Source organism: Thalassophryne amazonica, chromosome 3 (assembly GCF_902500255.1).
Source record: "Thalassophryne amazonica chromosome 3, fThaAma1.1, whole genome shotgun sequence".
Taxonomy (NCBI): domain Eukaryota; kingdom Metazoa; phylum Chordata; class Actinopteri; order Batrachoidiformes; family Batrachoididae; genus Thalassophryne; species Thalassophryne amazonica.
The window spans coordinates 111,080,274-111,096,767 of record NC_047105.1 but is presented as its reverse complement, the minus strand read 5'-3'; the positions used below and the strand labels follow the sequence as shown (position 1 = coordinate 111,096,767).

At 42.7% G+C, this 16,494-nt stretch overlaps 1 protein-coding gene across 4 annotated transcripts in view; it reads left to right on the top strand.

Annotated features, from left to right (window-relative positions):
- The window catches only part of LOC117507435 (semaphorin-3F-like), a 301,103-nt gene that overhangs the window by 203,626 nt on the left and 80,983 nt on the right, over nucleotides 1-16,494 (top strand). For 3 of the 4 annotated variants that reach the window (XM_034167307.1, XM_034167306.1, XM_034167305.1), the window contains exons 3-6: nucleotides 4,347-4,507; nucleotides 4,833-4,895; nucleotides 7,063-7,182; nucleotides 11,888-11,977. In XM_034167307.1, the coding sequence (XP_034023198.1) occupies nucleotides 4,347-4,507; nucleotides 4,833-4,895; nucleotides 7,063-7,182; nucleotides 11,888-11,977 (434 nt within the window). The remainder of the gene's footprint in view (nucleotides 1-4,346; nucleotides 4,508-4,832; nucleotides 4,896-7,062; nucleotides 7,183-11,887; nucleotides 11,978-16,494) is intronic. The other variant, XM_034167308.1, reaches the window with a different exon arrangement.

Here is a 16,494-nt window from a genome sequence, read left to right as displayed (position 1 = left end):
ATGCATATGTTACATAAATAACACTTTCCTGATTATACTACATAATAATCAATACAAATCCCGCCTTTGTGGGATTGTTATGGAGCACGATTCGTGGCCACAGCGTTACTGCAAAGAAAGCGCTGCTCGCCTTTTTCTCCAGATTTCGAGCCTGGAGCCAGAGCAGCGCTGAGCTTAACTTCATGTGGTGTGATTGTTGTAGACTATGAAATTGATAATAACAACTGTAGTTTCGTCATTCCCTTAATTCGCCCGTGCTGCAACCAGGTTTTCTCGTCTCCATTCGGTTGTCACAATAAAATAAATACAGAAATACATTTAAAAAATAAAGAAATCTGACAGATTAGGCGTGTCTTATTAATTGAGCGAGCAAATATCCACATGTCAAGAATTATTGACATATGTAAAGAGAATACAGTGGTCCCTCGCTATAACGCCGTTCACCTGTCGTGGCCTCGGAGTCTCGCGGAGTATTTAGTCCAATTTTGCATGCCTTTTTTTTTTTTTTACAGTGTTCTGTGTTCTGCGTATCTGTTTATAAGAATCTTGTTGCCCAGAAGAGAAAAGAGCGCCAACAACTACTCTTAACTGTGTTTGTCACACGGAAACAAACACCTGCTGCAGCGAGATGTGAGTGGGAAAAGGCGCAGCGTCAGGACGCAGAGGCCCGATATGTGAAATATTGGTGAGTCACTATTAATAATTTCTTATGTATCCGACCTCGTTCGTTGATCGTTAAAATTAATTTGTTAGTTCTAAATGCCATCATAATTATTTATAGGAAAACGTTCTATTTTTATTTCTCAAACAAATGTTTGGGCCTGAAACAGTTTGGTATTATTTTCCTACTAAGGTTTGAACTTTGAGAGTGTTTGAGAGAAAAGTGAGAAAATGTTCATGCCTGATTGAGAAAGTGTATAAACTGTGTAGTGAGGGGTTTTACAGCTTTGAAACGTCTATAATAATTGTAAACAATAATGCTGACTACATCGCGGTTTCGCATATTACGGGCTATTTTTTAGAACGTAACTCCAGCGATAAATGAGGGACCACTGTAACACTTTATTGATTATATACTACAAAACAATTGATACGACAGCCGCTTTTGATGCTCTATTGGCACGCATCGTGATTGGTGGAGTTCTTTTTCATTGCCGTCCTCCCGGCTTCCATGTCGTAAAATGAGGGTGTGTCTGAAGCGGAGTCTGAATATTTATGGGCGTGTTTATTATAATTACGATCGTTTCTACCCGTGGCATTTATCAAGATCACATCAGGCGTACGCCAGAAATGAGCAAGTGTGCACTGCTTGATACATGTCACGGTGACTTTGGTGTATTTCAAGTTTACGCCATAAATTTACGCCACAAGTGCGCAACATTGATACATGAGGCCCATTGTGTGCACTCAGATGTGGTTGGCCAGTCCCCATCTGTTCATACATACAGTATCAGCATTCTATGCAAGTGTGCTCCCCGGCACGCCACATGTGTTGCAGGGGGTACACACACGATACACACCAACGGCACATGTGTTGAGGCGGGGAGCCGATACTCTGGCATGCCATGTGTGTTGCTTTGCAACGCCACAGTCGTGGGGCACTTAGACAACTTTCACATCCAGCTCAAAAGTGGTTGTCTGCTCACTATTTTCATGCTAACAGCATGAATGGCCACACATTTTTCTAAGTGTACAGTGAGTGGTGTTGGATGTTCATGTGTGTCACCTGGAATTTGGCCGACACCTGCCGCGATCGGGACTGAATGGCCTCTCACAGGGCACACTCTGTCTTTCAGCCGCTGGTGTGCTCGAATAGTTGTAGCGACAGGTGTACAAGGCATTAGAGGCAGCTCTGATTTTTCACGAATGGTATGCAATTCCTCCTTCATGCGCTAGTTGGCTTCAATCATGTTATGTGTGAAGGAGCCCTTAAAGATGTTTGAACATGACTGAAGCTCTTGAGACTACGAAGACCCGGAAAAGGCCGTGCTATGATGCCAATTTGGTGAATTGGGATGGAACTTTTGAACAGCTTGAAAATTTCACCCCGATTTCAAAACTGGTGCCGATAATGGGTGTAACTACTGCGTACTCATATACCAAGTTTGTTCAAGACTGACAAAAGATTAATCAAGAAGTTACTATGATGCTTGAAAACATGACCTAATGTGCTACTCGGGATGAAATGGGAAGGAACAGGGCTCTGTGGTACAGGGGTATTAGTTTCACCACAGAAAGATAAAATAGTCCTTTTTGTTTTAGACCAAACAGTGTCCACTGTATTTCCCACAGTGCATGATTGAAGACCATTTCCCAAACACTTAAGCTGAGGCAACTATTTTTGTCTCCAGCTATCATCTCCCAGTCCTGCCTTTTTTCTTTTTTTTTTCAAGTGATAACTTACAAACCCACTTACATTCAACAAGCACAAATGGTCCACACAGTCATTTACTGAAAGTTTAACTTTTTAAAAATTGTGCAGTTGAGTTGAAAAACCAAAAGTTGTCAGAACTATGAAAACATTTCAAGAATTAATGCACAAGTTTTCATTTGTTTTGTGAGATCAACAAAGGGTGAGAATTGGATATACAGCAATCAGCTACAGTCACCAGCTTTATATACTGACTTCATTATATATTAACACACTAAGTGGTTTGTTTGACAGCACTCATTGGAATGGCCAACATACAGTACAATCAGAAAGTTTAAGAAGCTCAGTCCATGTCTGAGAGGCAAAATAGTTCATTTCCACAAGCTGGGAATCTATGTTGGAGACACTGAAGTCATTGGAAGGTACAGCCACCTTACCAAAGAATGGAAGAAGAAGCAAACTGTAGTGGATGCAGTGACATGTAATATGTGTGCATGATACCTCACCTGTCCTTGTCATATGCGCTGGACCAACATAACGTTCAAGGATATTATCCCCTTGGCTCAAACAAGAGCTACAAAGCTGTTGTTAATGTAGGACTTACTAAAATGTGGCATTGCATTGTTTGTACATAGGTGGTTCAAGATAAGCCACTGAGAGGCAAGGTGGGCTGTCCTACATATTGTTCATTTGGAGATATTGACATTTCAAATCAGAAAACACAAAGAAAAACAAAATTTTGTAGGAGGTGACAGATTTTAGATGTCAAATAAAGTGGAAACCACAGCAAATTACAGTATGTATTACTTTAAAGTTGATAGCTTTGGGAATATCACAATACCACTGTCCCAAATTTGTTGTTTGGGATAGTGATATGAAATAACCATGAAATGAAGGGGACTATTAAAATAGACTCTGTGAAATGGCATCCGTGCGTGCGTGCATCTGTCTGTTTGTCCACGCGTGTCACATTTTGAGAGCCCTAAATTTCCCTGTTGCCCCTTTCTGAGACTTTACTTAAGTGTATCATATTGTAAATGCGATGTCTATTGTCTACACATATGACCTTGACCCAGATTTCCAAGGTCATATAAGATAACAGCAGACACTCATGTCTTACCCCAAAATACCACTTTTTCTCTACATATAAATTGTCGAGCTTACAGTTGTATTGAACACCTATAGCAAATCATGTATCCTGACTCCCTTTAGCACACTCTTTTTGACCTTGAATGACAGGTTCAAGGTTAAGCATGCAAATGTATTTAAAAAATAGACCTTTTTGGGTATAGTTTGCCTTCTCTGTACCACATTTATCTTCTAAAGCCTAAATTTGTGTTGAACACCTATAGCAAATCATTCATCCTGACTCCCATTAGCACACTGCATTTGACCTTGGACCTTAGGGTCAAGGTCGCACATGAAGATTAAAAGAAAACTACTCTTTTCTGTATTATTTGGCCTTTTTTCACTAATTTTCACTGGCCTCCGTCACGAAATAGGGGGACCATTGAAATGGTGTCTGTCTGTGCTTATTTGTTTAATTTGTTCTCAGCCGAGTATTGGCTTGTTGATAATGTGAGTTAACCTGCTTTCAGTCTCAGTGGCTTAGATTTGTTTTGACTTTTTGGCACAGAATGCACAATTATCCTTTGCAACGGTTATAGGGCCATCCTGTGGTAGCTGACTGAAGTACAAATGAGTGTTAAAAGACTGCCAACACTCTTTCTTGAATGCAGTGGTTCATTTTCTCTGTTATTGCATTTTTGGAGGCCTCTTTGCAGTTTCTTATTGCAGAGATGTTAATCCACCAACTGTGGCAGTGCAGTGTTTGGTGTAATGTGCCGACAGTGTTGGTGGCAAACCATCACACAACACCACATGGTTTGCAGTGATGGCACAAACCGTGTGCCAGCTGGATATCAGTGGGTGCACCACAGCTGTCGTTAATGGACATGTCTGTGTTTCCTTCCAGAGCTGAGATCCACAGGCACTGCCCATCACTTTGCCTACCTCCTCAACACATCCGACTACCGGATCTTGCGTATGGATGAGGACCATGATCGCATGTACGTGGGCAGCAAGGACCACATCCTGTCCCTGGACCTTCATGATATCAATAAGGACCCACACATTGTAAGACCTTTACTATCCTCCGCCCACTCTTCACCCTTTTCTGGCCCCTAAAATCTGCTCTTACGTAAGCAAATACTTTCACCTCATTCACAGCTCCCTAGAGCGAAATTTACTGTGACATTTCTCCATTTTGTCTGGTTCACATCTTGTATTTTCTCTGCTGTTGGGTTATTATAACCAATAATTGTATTACAACAATCCCGGCAGGACTAATAACAGCCTGGGTGGATATCTTCTTTAATTTTATCCACAAAAATCTGACAAACACCTCTGATGAACAATGGACTGGAATATAGTTACATGTCTCCTCTGCCCCCCCCCACAGATTCACTGGCCGGTGTCTGAGCGAAGAAGGATGGAGTGCCGTGTTAGTGGGAAGGACGCCAATGTAAGTGTACAGATTTGCACATTCAGTGGAGATGATTTCCTTTAACCCAAATGCCTGAAACACAAAATATACAGTTTATCAAATGTAAAATAAATCATAGCTTTCAAATTGTTAAGCTCAGTCTAATATTAATATTCTTCTGTTGTCCAGTCAGCACTGGTTATTGATTTGCAGAGAAGACACAGTATAATGTTGACATTTGTTACATTTCAACTTGGCCAGTGAAACATAAGAAAGCTGTGAATGTATCAAGAACTGTCCTGACAAAGCAGATGATTCGAGCTTTAAAACATGAATAAAAAGAAACATCTTTAACAAGAATGGCAGTTGGAGACTGCATATGCCAACAAACAAACTCTCACATGTTTTTAGATATTAGCTGTTTTAACATTTGCCAAGGAGGAAATGTTTGTTCATCTGTTTGTTTTAATCAAATTACACAAATTTCAACTTTGTGAAACTTGGTGGCACCATGGTGGATCGGAAATGAACTTTTGGAGTGGTACCAATTAAGGGGGTAGATCCTGGATTGTTTTGAATATTGTGTAATAGGGGATTTTTAAAAGAAAGAATTCCTGGATCTCGTCTCTAAATCAGATCTGCTCCAAACATTAATGGTTTCCTCCTTGGCTCATACCACACTCTTACTCCAACGTTCAACAAAATCACTTCAGTAGCTTTTCCTGCTAAATCCTCCTAAAAGAGAAACAGCACTATAATAAACATAATATCTTTAGTGGAGGCAAAGATGATTTCAAAAAACTGTTCATATGGTTAAAAAAATGTCTAAAAAATGATTTCACAATTAAAAAAAAGAATTATATATATATATATATATATATATATATATATATATATATATATATATATATATATATATTAAGATTACATTTGATTTTGCAAATGTGTTTTTCATGCTGTTACATCAACATGTAGATTGGGACATTGACTGTATTTGAGAACTGATTTTGGGTAATTTTGGGGTGCTGAATCCAAATCTGAGCTCAGATTTCCTCTATTGCATCACATTTTTTGCATCACGCAAAAGTTGCTCCTCCACTCACGAGTTTGATGCCACTAATCATGTTATGTGTCGGACGCAGCTCGGAGAACCGACCAGCGTTTGAAGGACCCAGTATGAAATAAGCAGAGCACGGTACAAAGGCTAACTGAATTTAATACATAACAGTGATACAAAAAATAACAAAAGAAAGTGCGGTCTGGCGTGGTGCGCTCCCAGCAGCGCTAACGGTCCGGAGCCAGAAGCTGTTCGGACCCAAGGACCCCGCCGACACCCCCCAGGTGGCCGCAACAAACCGAGTCTGTGAAAGAAGGAACCATTATGTGAGTCCACACTCTACACACAGAGAGAACACTTAAAGGTGTACAAACAGCAAACACTTCCTGGCTTGATTACTAATCAGCTTCCCAACCTGCAGGCATGGAACATCCAGTTCACAAAACTCCACTGCAGTGGAAGCCGATACATGACTAACATACAGCTCAATATAAAAAGGTGTGAGGGACACCACATTTACTGACTGTATAAATGTTAGTCACAAAATCTAACGTACCTCAGGAAGTGTGCTGACGAGCGTGAGACCTCACCCCCTCCTCTTTCACAGACCGTGCATCAAACCCTGGACGTTCTCTGCATCCACTGATGATGAGATGGCTCCCGAGACGACGATCTCACCCGTCTGGTCACAAGGTTGAGTCTCTGGCAAATACACACTGTATACTCCAGTCTTAAATGCCACCATGTTCCAATCCATATAGATGCACCTCAGCTGTGAGTCCTGACGAGCCGCAGGTGATCAGGGTGAGGTCCTGATAACCTCAGCAACACAGCCACTCAGTCCCAAATGCAAGCCACCTGGAAGGAAAAACAAAAGACAGAAACAAAAAGGCAGCCAGGCCCCCCAGCCATACAACAAATCATGCACAAAAGCAGCTTCAAAAGCATAGTTTTTAAACCAGGTTCGCAAAATGTGAACAAGGGCCGTGATATTGTTTATGGTGCTGCAGAGGTGTGTGAAACTGCAGTTTTTGCTTCAATGCTTGATATGAGAAATATGTTTTTTTTTAATAATTGTTTTTGATTGTTTTTTTTTTTTGTTTTTTTTTGTTTTTTTCATTTTATTTTTTCCTCAATGTGTGTCCTTAGGAGGAATGTGCAAACTTCATCCGCCTGATCGAACCGTGGAACCGGACTCAGCTGTATGTCTGTGGGACTGGAGCTTACAATCCTGTGTGTACATTCGTCAACCGTGGGCGCAAACCTCAGGTGAGAATTAAAGATTTGATTTGAAGTGGAAGGAAATGTGTTGACTGTCACAATTTATCCATCACCCTCGCTGAATTTTTACCCGGCTATCTCACCTTCTGTTTTCTGGTTCTGTCAGTCCAGGGGCCTCCAGGCTCTGCACTTACTTGTGATGGTTTTCCTGCATCATTAAGTGTGTTTGTGAGCTTGTGTCTTCACATCTGGCAACGTGAACAGAACAGCCTCACCAGCACACAGCTGCCGTCACCAGTGAACCGTTATAGTTGCGCTCTGTTTAGTCTCAGCCCTTAATGGGACCTCTTGATTTTCCTCAAGCGAACCAGGCATCACTGCCGCCCCACATTTAACACCTCACTCCTCCTTAAGTATCACACTTGTTAGCTAATGATGACCATAAGACCATTTCAAAGGCATAAATAAAAAGTTAAATCCGCGTGGGAGTTGATGCGAACTCGCGGTAACAACCCACCTTGCATGAGTCCTTTGCTGCATGCAGTTCCTACAGGAACTACATGCAGGAGGAGTTTTCTCCTTCGCATCCACCCCTTCATCCAATCATCCAGGCCAGCCTGCGGTGTGAGATGCTGGGTAATTGGGAGTGGGAGCTCCCATTATGGAATGCTGGTGGAATGTTCCGGCTCCAGTCTGATAATGAGAGAGCTGCTATTTTCTCCTTCAGGTTGAACGGATGAGTTTGAATCAACCCTTGAGCGCCCTCGTCTGATGGGCTATGACTTGATACAAAAAAACCCATGAAAAAATTATGCCCACAAATAATCTATCCCATATCCCAGTATATGGACAAAAAGGTCATTTCAAGTTCTGTGCTATGTGACTCAACATATTATGGTATTTCAACAATTTGTGTCTGTATTGTGTTATGGCATTTATTATTTAGAGGTACACACAAACTTATTACTTCAGTATGTTTTAGATTTAGCAGCCCAAATGTATACACTCATCATAGGCATGAATGTCAAGGTAATTTGGGCTTTTAATGATCTCTTTGAACTGTTCTTTTGCCAGGGTGGAATGAATGTCAAGGTAATTTGGGCTTTTAATGATCTCTTTGAACTGTTCTTTTGCCAGGGTGGAATGATTGTACAACATACATCATTAATGACTAAAAACAACAATTGGGTGCAAAAGATTGAATTTATTTTGGATTTTTGCTAATCTATGAGGTCTGTCAATAAAGTAACGGTCCTTTTTATTTTTTGGAACCATCGACCAGCGCTTTACTCTCACAAGGATCCTGGAGGGTGCCTAGGAGTATGCCCACCCAGTCTGCATGTGTTTTGTGGACTTGGAGAAGGCATATGATCGGGTATCCCGGGAGATACAGTGGGAGGTGCTGCGGGAGTATGGAGTGAGGGGGTCCCTTCTCAGGGCTATCCAATCTCTGTACTCACAAAGCAAGAGCTGTGTTTGGGTGCTCAGCAGTAAGTTGGACTCGTTTCCGGTGGGGGTTGACCTCTGCCAGGGCTGCGCCTTGTCACCAATCCTGTTTGTGAATTCATGGACAGGGTATCGAAGCATAGTCGAGGGGAGGAGGGTTTCCAGTTTGGTGGGCTCAGGGTCTCATAACTGCTTTTGCAGATGATGTGGTCCTGTTGGCTTCATCGGCCGGTGACCTCTAACACTCACTGGATTGGTTCGCAGCCGAGTGTGAAGCCGCTGGGATGAGGATCAGCACCGCTAAATCTGAGGCCATGGTTCTCAGCAGGAAACCGATGGATTGCCTACTCCGGGTAAGGAATGCGGCCTTGCCCCAAGTGAAGGACTTCAAGTACCTCAAGGTCTTCATCACAAGTGAGGGGACGATGGAGCGTGAGATTGGCCGGAGAATTGGCGCAGCAGGGGCGGTATTGCATTCGCTCTACCGTACTGTTGTGACGAAAATCAAATCAAAATCAAAATCAATTGTATTTATATAGCGCCAAATCACAACAAACAGTGGCCCCAAGGCACTTTATATTGTAAGGCAAAGCCATACAATAATTACGGAAAAACCCCAACGGTCAAAACGAGCCCCTGTGAGCAAGCACTTCGTGACAGTGGGAAGGAAAAACTCCCTTTTAACATGAAGAAACCTCCAGCAGAACCAGGCTCAGGGAGGGGCAGTCTTCTGCTGGGACTGGTTGGGGCTGAGGGAGAGAACCAGGAAAAAGACATGCTGTGGAGGGGAGCAGAGATCAATCACTAATGATTAAATGCAGAGTGGTGCATACAGAGCAAAAAGAGAAAGAAACAGTGCATCATAGGAACCCCCCAAATTTACGCTTAGCCTTAGCCAGCAGTTTCAAATTTCCTTCAATGTCGCCTGCTCTGGCCCCCAGAAGACAATTGACTATGGTTGCTGGTGTCGCTAACTTCACATCTCTCAAAACAGAGTCACCAATAACCAGAGTTTGTTTCTCGGCGGGTGTGTCGCAGAGTGGGGAAAAACGGTTAGAAATGTGAACGGGTTGGTGGTGTACAGGGGGCTTCTGTTTAGAACTACGCTTCCTCCTCACAGTCACCCAGTTGGCCTGCTTTCCCGGCTGCTCGGGATCTGCTGGAGGGGAACTAACGGCGGCTAAGCTACCTTGGTCCGCACCAACTACAGGGGCCTGGCTAGCTGTAGGATTTCCCAAGGTGTGGAGCCGAGTCTCCAGTTCGCCCAGCCTGGCCTCCAAAGCTACAAATAAGCTACACTTATTACAAGTACCGTTACTGCTAAAGGAGGCTGAGGAATAACTAAACATTTCACACCCAGAGCAGAAAAGTGCGGGAGAGACAGGAGAAGCCGCCATGCTGAACCGGCTAAGAGTTAGTAGCTGCGCTAAGATAGCGGATTCCTAAAAACACACAAAGTGAATAATGTGTAAATAATTTAGAGGTGATTCAGCAGAGGGAGTGCTTTAGTTATGGCACGTGAAGATTACACTGGAAAACAAATTGTTATCTACTTAACTAGATCAATCTAACTGCGCAGATTAAACAGCTAACAGATACAGCAAAACACCGCTGTGCTCCGGAACAGGAAGTGATACAATACCGCAGTGAGAGCCAACCACCAGAGACCCAAAAGGCGAAGCTCTCGATCTACTGGTCAATCTTCGTTCCTACTCTCACCTATGGTCATGAGTGTTGGTTCATGACCGAAAGAACTAGATTGTGGGTACAAGCGGCAGAAATGGGCTTCCTCAGGAGGGTGGCTGGTGTCTCCCTTAGAGATAGGGTGAGAAGTTCAGTCATCCGTGGGGAGCTCGGAGTAGAGTCGCTGCTCCTTCTCATTGAAAGGAGCCAGCTGAGGTGGTTCGGGCATCTGGTAAGGATGCTCCCTGGGCACCTCCCAAGGGAGGGGTTCCAGGCACGTCTATCTGGGAGGAGACCCCGAGGAAGACCCAGGACTAGGTGGAGAGATTATATCTCCACACTGGCCTGGGAACGCCTCGGGATCCCCCAGTCAGAGGTGGTCAATGTGGCACAGGAAAGGGAAGTGTGGGGTCTCCTGCTGGAGCTGTTGCCCCCGCAATCTGAGCCCGGACAAGCGGTTGAAGATGAGTGAGATGAGAGGGTATTGAAAATGAATAATGTAGTATTCCTCTTAGTATAGTCATTACAAGCACAAACATTTAAATTTCCTGTTTTATTTAGAATCAATATGCATCCAATCCTGCATCCATATTTTTGGACCATAATGATGTGCCTTCACATTTAAAAAATGACTGTATACTGCCACACATCCATGAAAACAGTGACCAGAGTGGTAAAGAGTGACCTGGAGTAAATATTACAGCAAGATTATTATTAATATTTATTTATTTATTCATATATTTTTGTAGAACGCAATTTTACCATCTGTATTTTTGGAAAATCCCAGATTTTTATTTTTGGAGCACCTATATATGTTTTGATAAATGTTGATGGTATTTATGTGCAGAAATTTAAATTTCTTTACAAAACAAGCATAAAGTACAGTATCAAGATAAAACTCAGCATTTTAATAGCGGGGCAGAGTTCCCTTGGTTCCCAGTTTAGAAAATCCCCTAAGATGGAATACATAGAACAACTCTTTAGCCAGTACAGATGGGCAGAAGACATTCCAGTGTGTCCAATATATCAACAGTATTGTATAAACCACGAGTCCCGGATATTACCTGCTCTGCATGCTGTCCACTCTTCCTGCTCCACCCACTGCTAACTGACTAAGTCAGGTGTGCTTACCAGGAGCAGGGTTGATGACTGCTGGTGTAAACCCCATATTGTGCCATGACATTGTGCCATTACTAACTTTTGTTGCGGTATATTGTTCAACTCAAGCCATTCAGATGGATAACTGTCATTTAAATATACCTCAAGGAAAATCTGATGATATGCATGAAGTGGAGTCTTGTGATGACCAAATGTTTTTGTTGGGCAGACTGAATGTACGTACCACACTGACAGACTTTATTGGATAGAAAGCTAATGCTTTTACTTTTCCACCATCTGGTGAAACACAATTTTTTTACACACATATATGCACATATATCCCTTATACCTTTCTTTAATTTCACTAATCCTGTTTTAGCGGGTTTCTCGTGTTGAAATAGGAACATATTCAAGCGATGCAGATGGAGGTCAGGAAGTTGGAGGGAAGCTTGCCACCTGACCCAAAGCAGTCTCCTTTCTCATCACTTGCGTAACCTCCAGACTGTGTTGCTGTCTCTTCTTTTAGACATCCATGTATCTGCAGATGGCCCTGGCCAGAGGGAGGGCCAACCGTGCAGCTGAACCCAGCGTGGTGCACGAGACACTTGGACTAAAGGTGCGATGAGGTCCAAGCCCCCTGCCTGGGCTCAGGGTCACCAGCAGCATGCTCCTTCCTGTTGTGTCTGAGCACATTTATCAACTCCGTCTTCAACTTTGCACCATTAAAAAAAAAAAAAAAATCTTCATCACATCTCGCATGCATCTTTCACTGTCCACATTTGGACATGCATATTCATTTAGCATCGTGTCATGTTTTATTTGTGTTTTCTGTCCATAACTTCCCCACTGTTCAATTCCCCTTTTTCAAAACGTATCCGTGTTTTGTTTTTTGAGCTTTGCATTTGTGATTGCCACCTCTATTGCATGACAGAGAAGTTAACAAGAGCACACAAATATCTTGATTTAAATTATCCAGAAATAAAGCTAAGTAGTTTTTTTCCCTAATGTTCACTGCATGTGAGTGTTTTGATCTATTACATTTTTACACTTCTAATGCACATTTAGCAGTATTCATGACAACACATACCTTGACTACTTGTCTACTACTTGCGTTAATTATTTACAGACTATTTATTCATTCATTCCAATCCGAACTCCCAGCCAACAACAATGGGGACATTTTATTTTATTTTATTTTATTTTATTAGTGGTCCAACCCTAGCAGGGCAGTAAGCAGCCCATGCAGAGCAATGCTACTCCTAGCAAAACTACCACAACTGCACACGCTATTATTTCCAGTCTGATTTTTTTTTTCCTCCACGAAATACAACACTGCGATTTAAATGGTACAATCCATGATCATGAAATTTTCCTAACTGCTCCAGCAACAAGCATATCTCAGGCACAAAACATAAGTCTACCTGTAGGAGGCGCTACACCAGTAAAGTTGCATTTTGACCTATAATGCCCAAACCCTCAGTGTCACATTCAGACATCATATATATATATATATATCCATATGTTAGATTAACCCGAATCGCCTAGTGTAGACCGTTGCAATTTCTGCCTCTACAGATTTCCTAAAATCTCTAAATACTCCAAACCGACTTTTTCAAATTGCTCCTCGACAGTGACTGCAAACAGCACAAAACTTTGTGCATATATTCTGTGGTACCTCAAGAAATTAAATTATTAAAATAATTTGGATAGTCCAAAAATGGCCAAAATATGAAGGAAGAACTTCCTGTTAAATACAATTCACACTGGAATCGGTGTCCGTTCTTCACAACAGTAAATTAATATGAAACCTGGGACCCTGGTGTCTAAAGCTCCAGAGTGGGTGCCTGTTGAATTTAGTATTGATTAGATGCAAGGCGGCACCACAAATCTGAAAAAAAAAAAAAACATATCTCAAAACTGGCTGAACGGAACTGCGAAAAATTTGGAATCCTTAATCTTCACCCAGCTCTTCCTTGACATGCATAATTACATCATGATTGATAAAAGGTAGTGTGGCCTACTGATTTATGAATTATTCTAGTGGGCAGGACTCACACCATACAACTTATTAAAGAGAAATTTTGAGGGATGGTACAAATACACTCATGTTACTCATATACCAAAAATTACATTGATCAATTTGATGAGATAGATAGATAGATGGATACATTGATATATAGATAGATGGCAATAACATTTGTCTTGTTTCATAATCTCGTGCTTGGGTGTGTGAAGGGGAATGTACAGGGTGAGCACAAAAACAGTCCTTGATTTCAAGTAATTATAATATCAAAGCTTATTATATACTCAACAAAAATATAAATGCAACACTTTTGGTTTTGCTCCCATTTTGTATGAGATGAACTCAAAGATCTAAAACTTTATCCACATACACAATATCACCATTTCCCTCAAATATTGTTCACAAACCAGTCTAAATCTGTGATAGTGAGCACTTCTCCTTTGCTGAGATAATCCATCCCACCTCACAGGTGTGCCATATCAAGATGCTGATTAGACACCATGATTAGTGCACAGGTGTGCCTTAGACTGCCCACAATAAAAGGCCACTCTGAAAGGTGCAGTTTTGTTTTATTGGGGGGGGATACCAGTCAGTATCTGGTGTGACCACCATTTGTCTCATGCAGTGCAACACATCTCCTTCGCATAGAGTTGATCAGGTTGTCAATTGTGGTCTGTGGAATGTTGGTCCACTCCTCTTCAATGGTTGTGCGAAGTTGCTGGATATTGGCAAGAACTGGTACACGCTGTCGTATACGCCGGTCCAAAGCATCCCAAACATGCTCAATGGGTGACATGTCCGGTGAGTATGCCGGCCATGCAAGAACTGGGACATTTTCAGCTTCCACGAATTGTGTACAGATCCTTGCAACATGGGGCCGTGTATTATCCTGCTGCAACATGAGGTGATGTTCTTGGATGTATGGCACAACAATGGGCCTCAGGATCTCGTCACAGTATCTCTGTGCATTCAAAATGCCATCAATAAAATGCACCTATGTTCTTCATCCATAACAGATGCCTGCCCATACCATAACCCCACCGCCACCATGGGCCACTCGATCCACAACATTGACATCAGCAAACCGCTCACCCACACGATGCCACACACGCTGTCTGCCATCTGCCCTGGACAGTGTGAACCGGGATTCATCCGTGAAGAGAACACCTCTCCAACGTGCCAAATGCCAGCGAATGTGAGCATTTGCCCACTCAAGTCGGTTACGACGACGAACTGGAGTCAGGTCGAGACCACAATGAGGATGACGAGCATGCAGATGAGCTTCCCTGAGATGGTTTCTGACAGTTTGTGCAGAAATTCTTTGGTTATGCAAACCGATTGTTTCAGCAGCTGTCCGAGTGGCTGGTCTCAGACGATCTTGGAGGTGAACATGCTGGATGTGGAGGTCCTGGGCTGGTGTGGTTACACGTGGTCTGCGGTTGTGAGGCTGGTTGGATGTACTGCCAAATTCTCTGAAACGCCTTTGGAGACGGCTTATGGTAGAGAAATGAACATTCAATACACGAGCAACAGCTCTGGTTGACATTCCTGCTGTCAGCATGCCAATTGCACGTTCCCTCAAATCTTGCAACATCTGTGGCATTGTGCTGTGTGATAAAACTGCACCTTTCAAAGTGGCCTTTTATTGTGGACAGTCTAAGGCACACCTGTGCACTAATCATGGTGTCTAATCAGCATCTTGGTATGGCACACCTGTGAGGTGGGATGGATTATCTCAGCAAAGGAGAAGTGCTCACTATCACAGATTTAGACTGGTTTGTGAACAATATTTGAGGGAAATGGTGATATTGTGTATGTGGAAAAAGTTTTAGATCTTTGAGTTCATCTCATACAAAATGGGAGCAAAACCAAAAGTGTTACGTGCAGAATTTCTGTGCACCCCTCAAATATTCCAGCTATATCTAGACCGATGTAGATTTTTGGGTTGAGGTTTGTCGAGTAGTGAGCGGGCTGCACATTCTTATACATTGGTGGCTACATTTGCATGATCTCAAAGTTTTATGTGGTATTGATTGGTCTCACAGACTCTGTGTGCGCCCCGCCCGTGATTCAACACACATCGATGTGAGAATCTAGTTTGGTCTGGACTCTGAGCACCATATTTATCAACATATTCCAACAGGTTTTGATGTTGTAGCTACTTGAAATCAAGGAGTTTTGTGCATACCCTGTACTGTACAAATAAGAAATACAGTGAGCTGTGAAGTGAGCTCCACTGCATTGTAACTCTGACATACAGTAAAACCGGTGTAAATACATTGTAGGCCAAAGCACACTTTCCACTCATTTGTGCATCTGTGAGTTAGCTCCTTTTCAAATGTGAATTTCATAAAATGGACATTCTTTGGATTCACTGTGTTTTTTTTAGTGATCCAAAAAAAATCTCCTTCAAAGTTGTTGCACATTGTTGTGGAAGCCCTTCAAATTCCATTGATCCTTGCTAGCTGACAGTGATGACCACCACCTGCACCTCAATGTATCTAAAATGAAGGAGCTGGTGGTGGACTTCAGAAGACAGAAGACCCATCCCAACCCAGTTAACATCAATGGAACTACAGCGGATATTGTGGACTACTACAACTGCCTGGGTGTCCACATAGACAACAAACTGGACTGGACTGTAGACAGGGATGCTGTGTACAAGAACGGTCAGAGCCGACTGTACTTCTCTAGAAGGCTAAAATCTTTCAATATCTGCAGAAATATGTTGCAGATGTTTTATCACTCGGTGGTCTCCAGCGTCATCTTCTATCCTGTTGTGTTGTGGGGCAGCAGGCTGAAGGCAGCTGACATGAACAGACTCAACAAGCTCATCAGGAGAGCTGGTGCTGTCCTGGGGGTTGAGCCGGAGTCTGAGGTGTCAGAGAGGAGGATGCTGAGGAAACTGCTCAGCATCCTGGACAACACGTCCCACCCCCTGCATGCCACAGTGTTGTCCTGTCAGAGTACCTTCAGCCATAGACTGAGACCACTGAGGTGCACCACAGAGTGTCACAGGAGGTCTTTCTTACCTGTGCCAATCAGACTATATAACTCCTCCCCCTTCTGCGGGATGAATACATAAGGAACAGAGTTATTCAGAGTTGTTC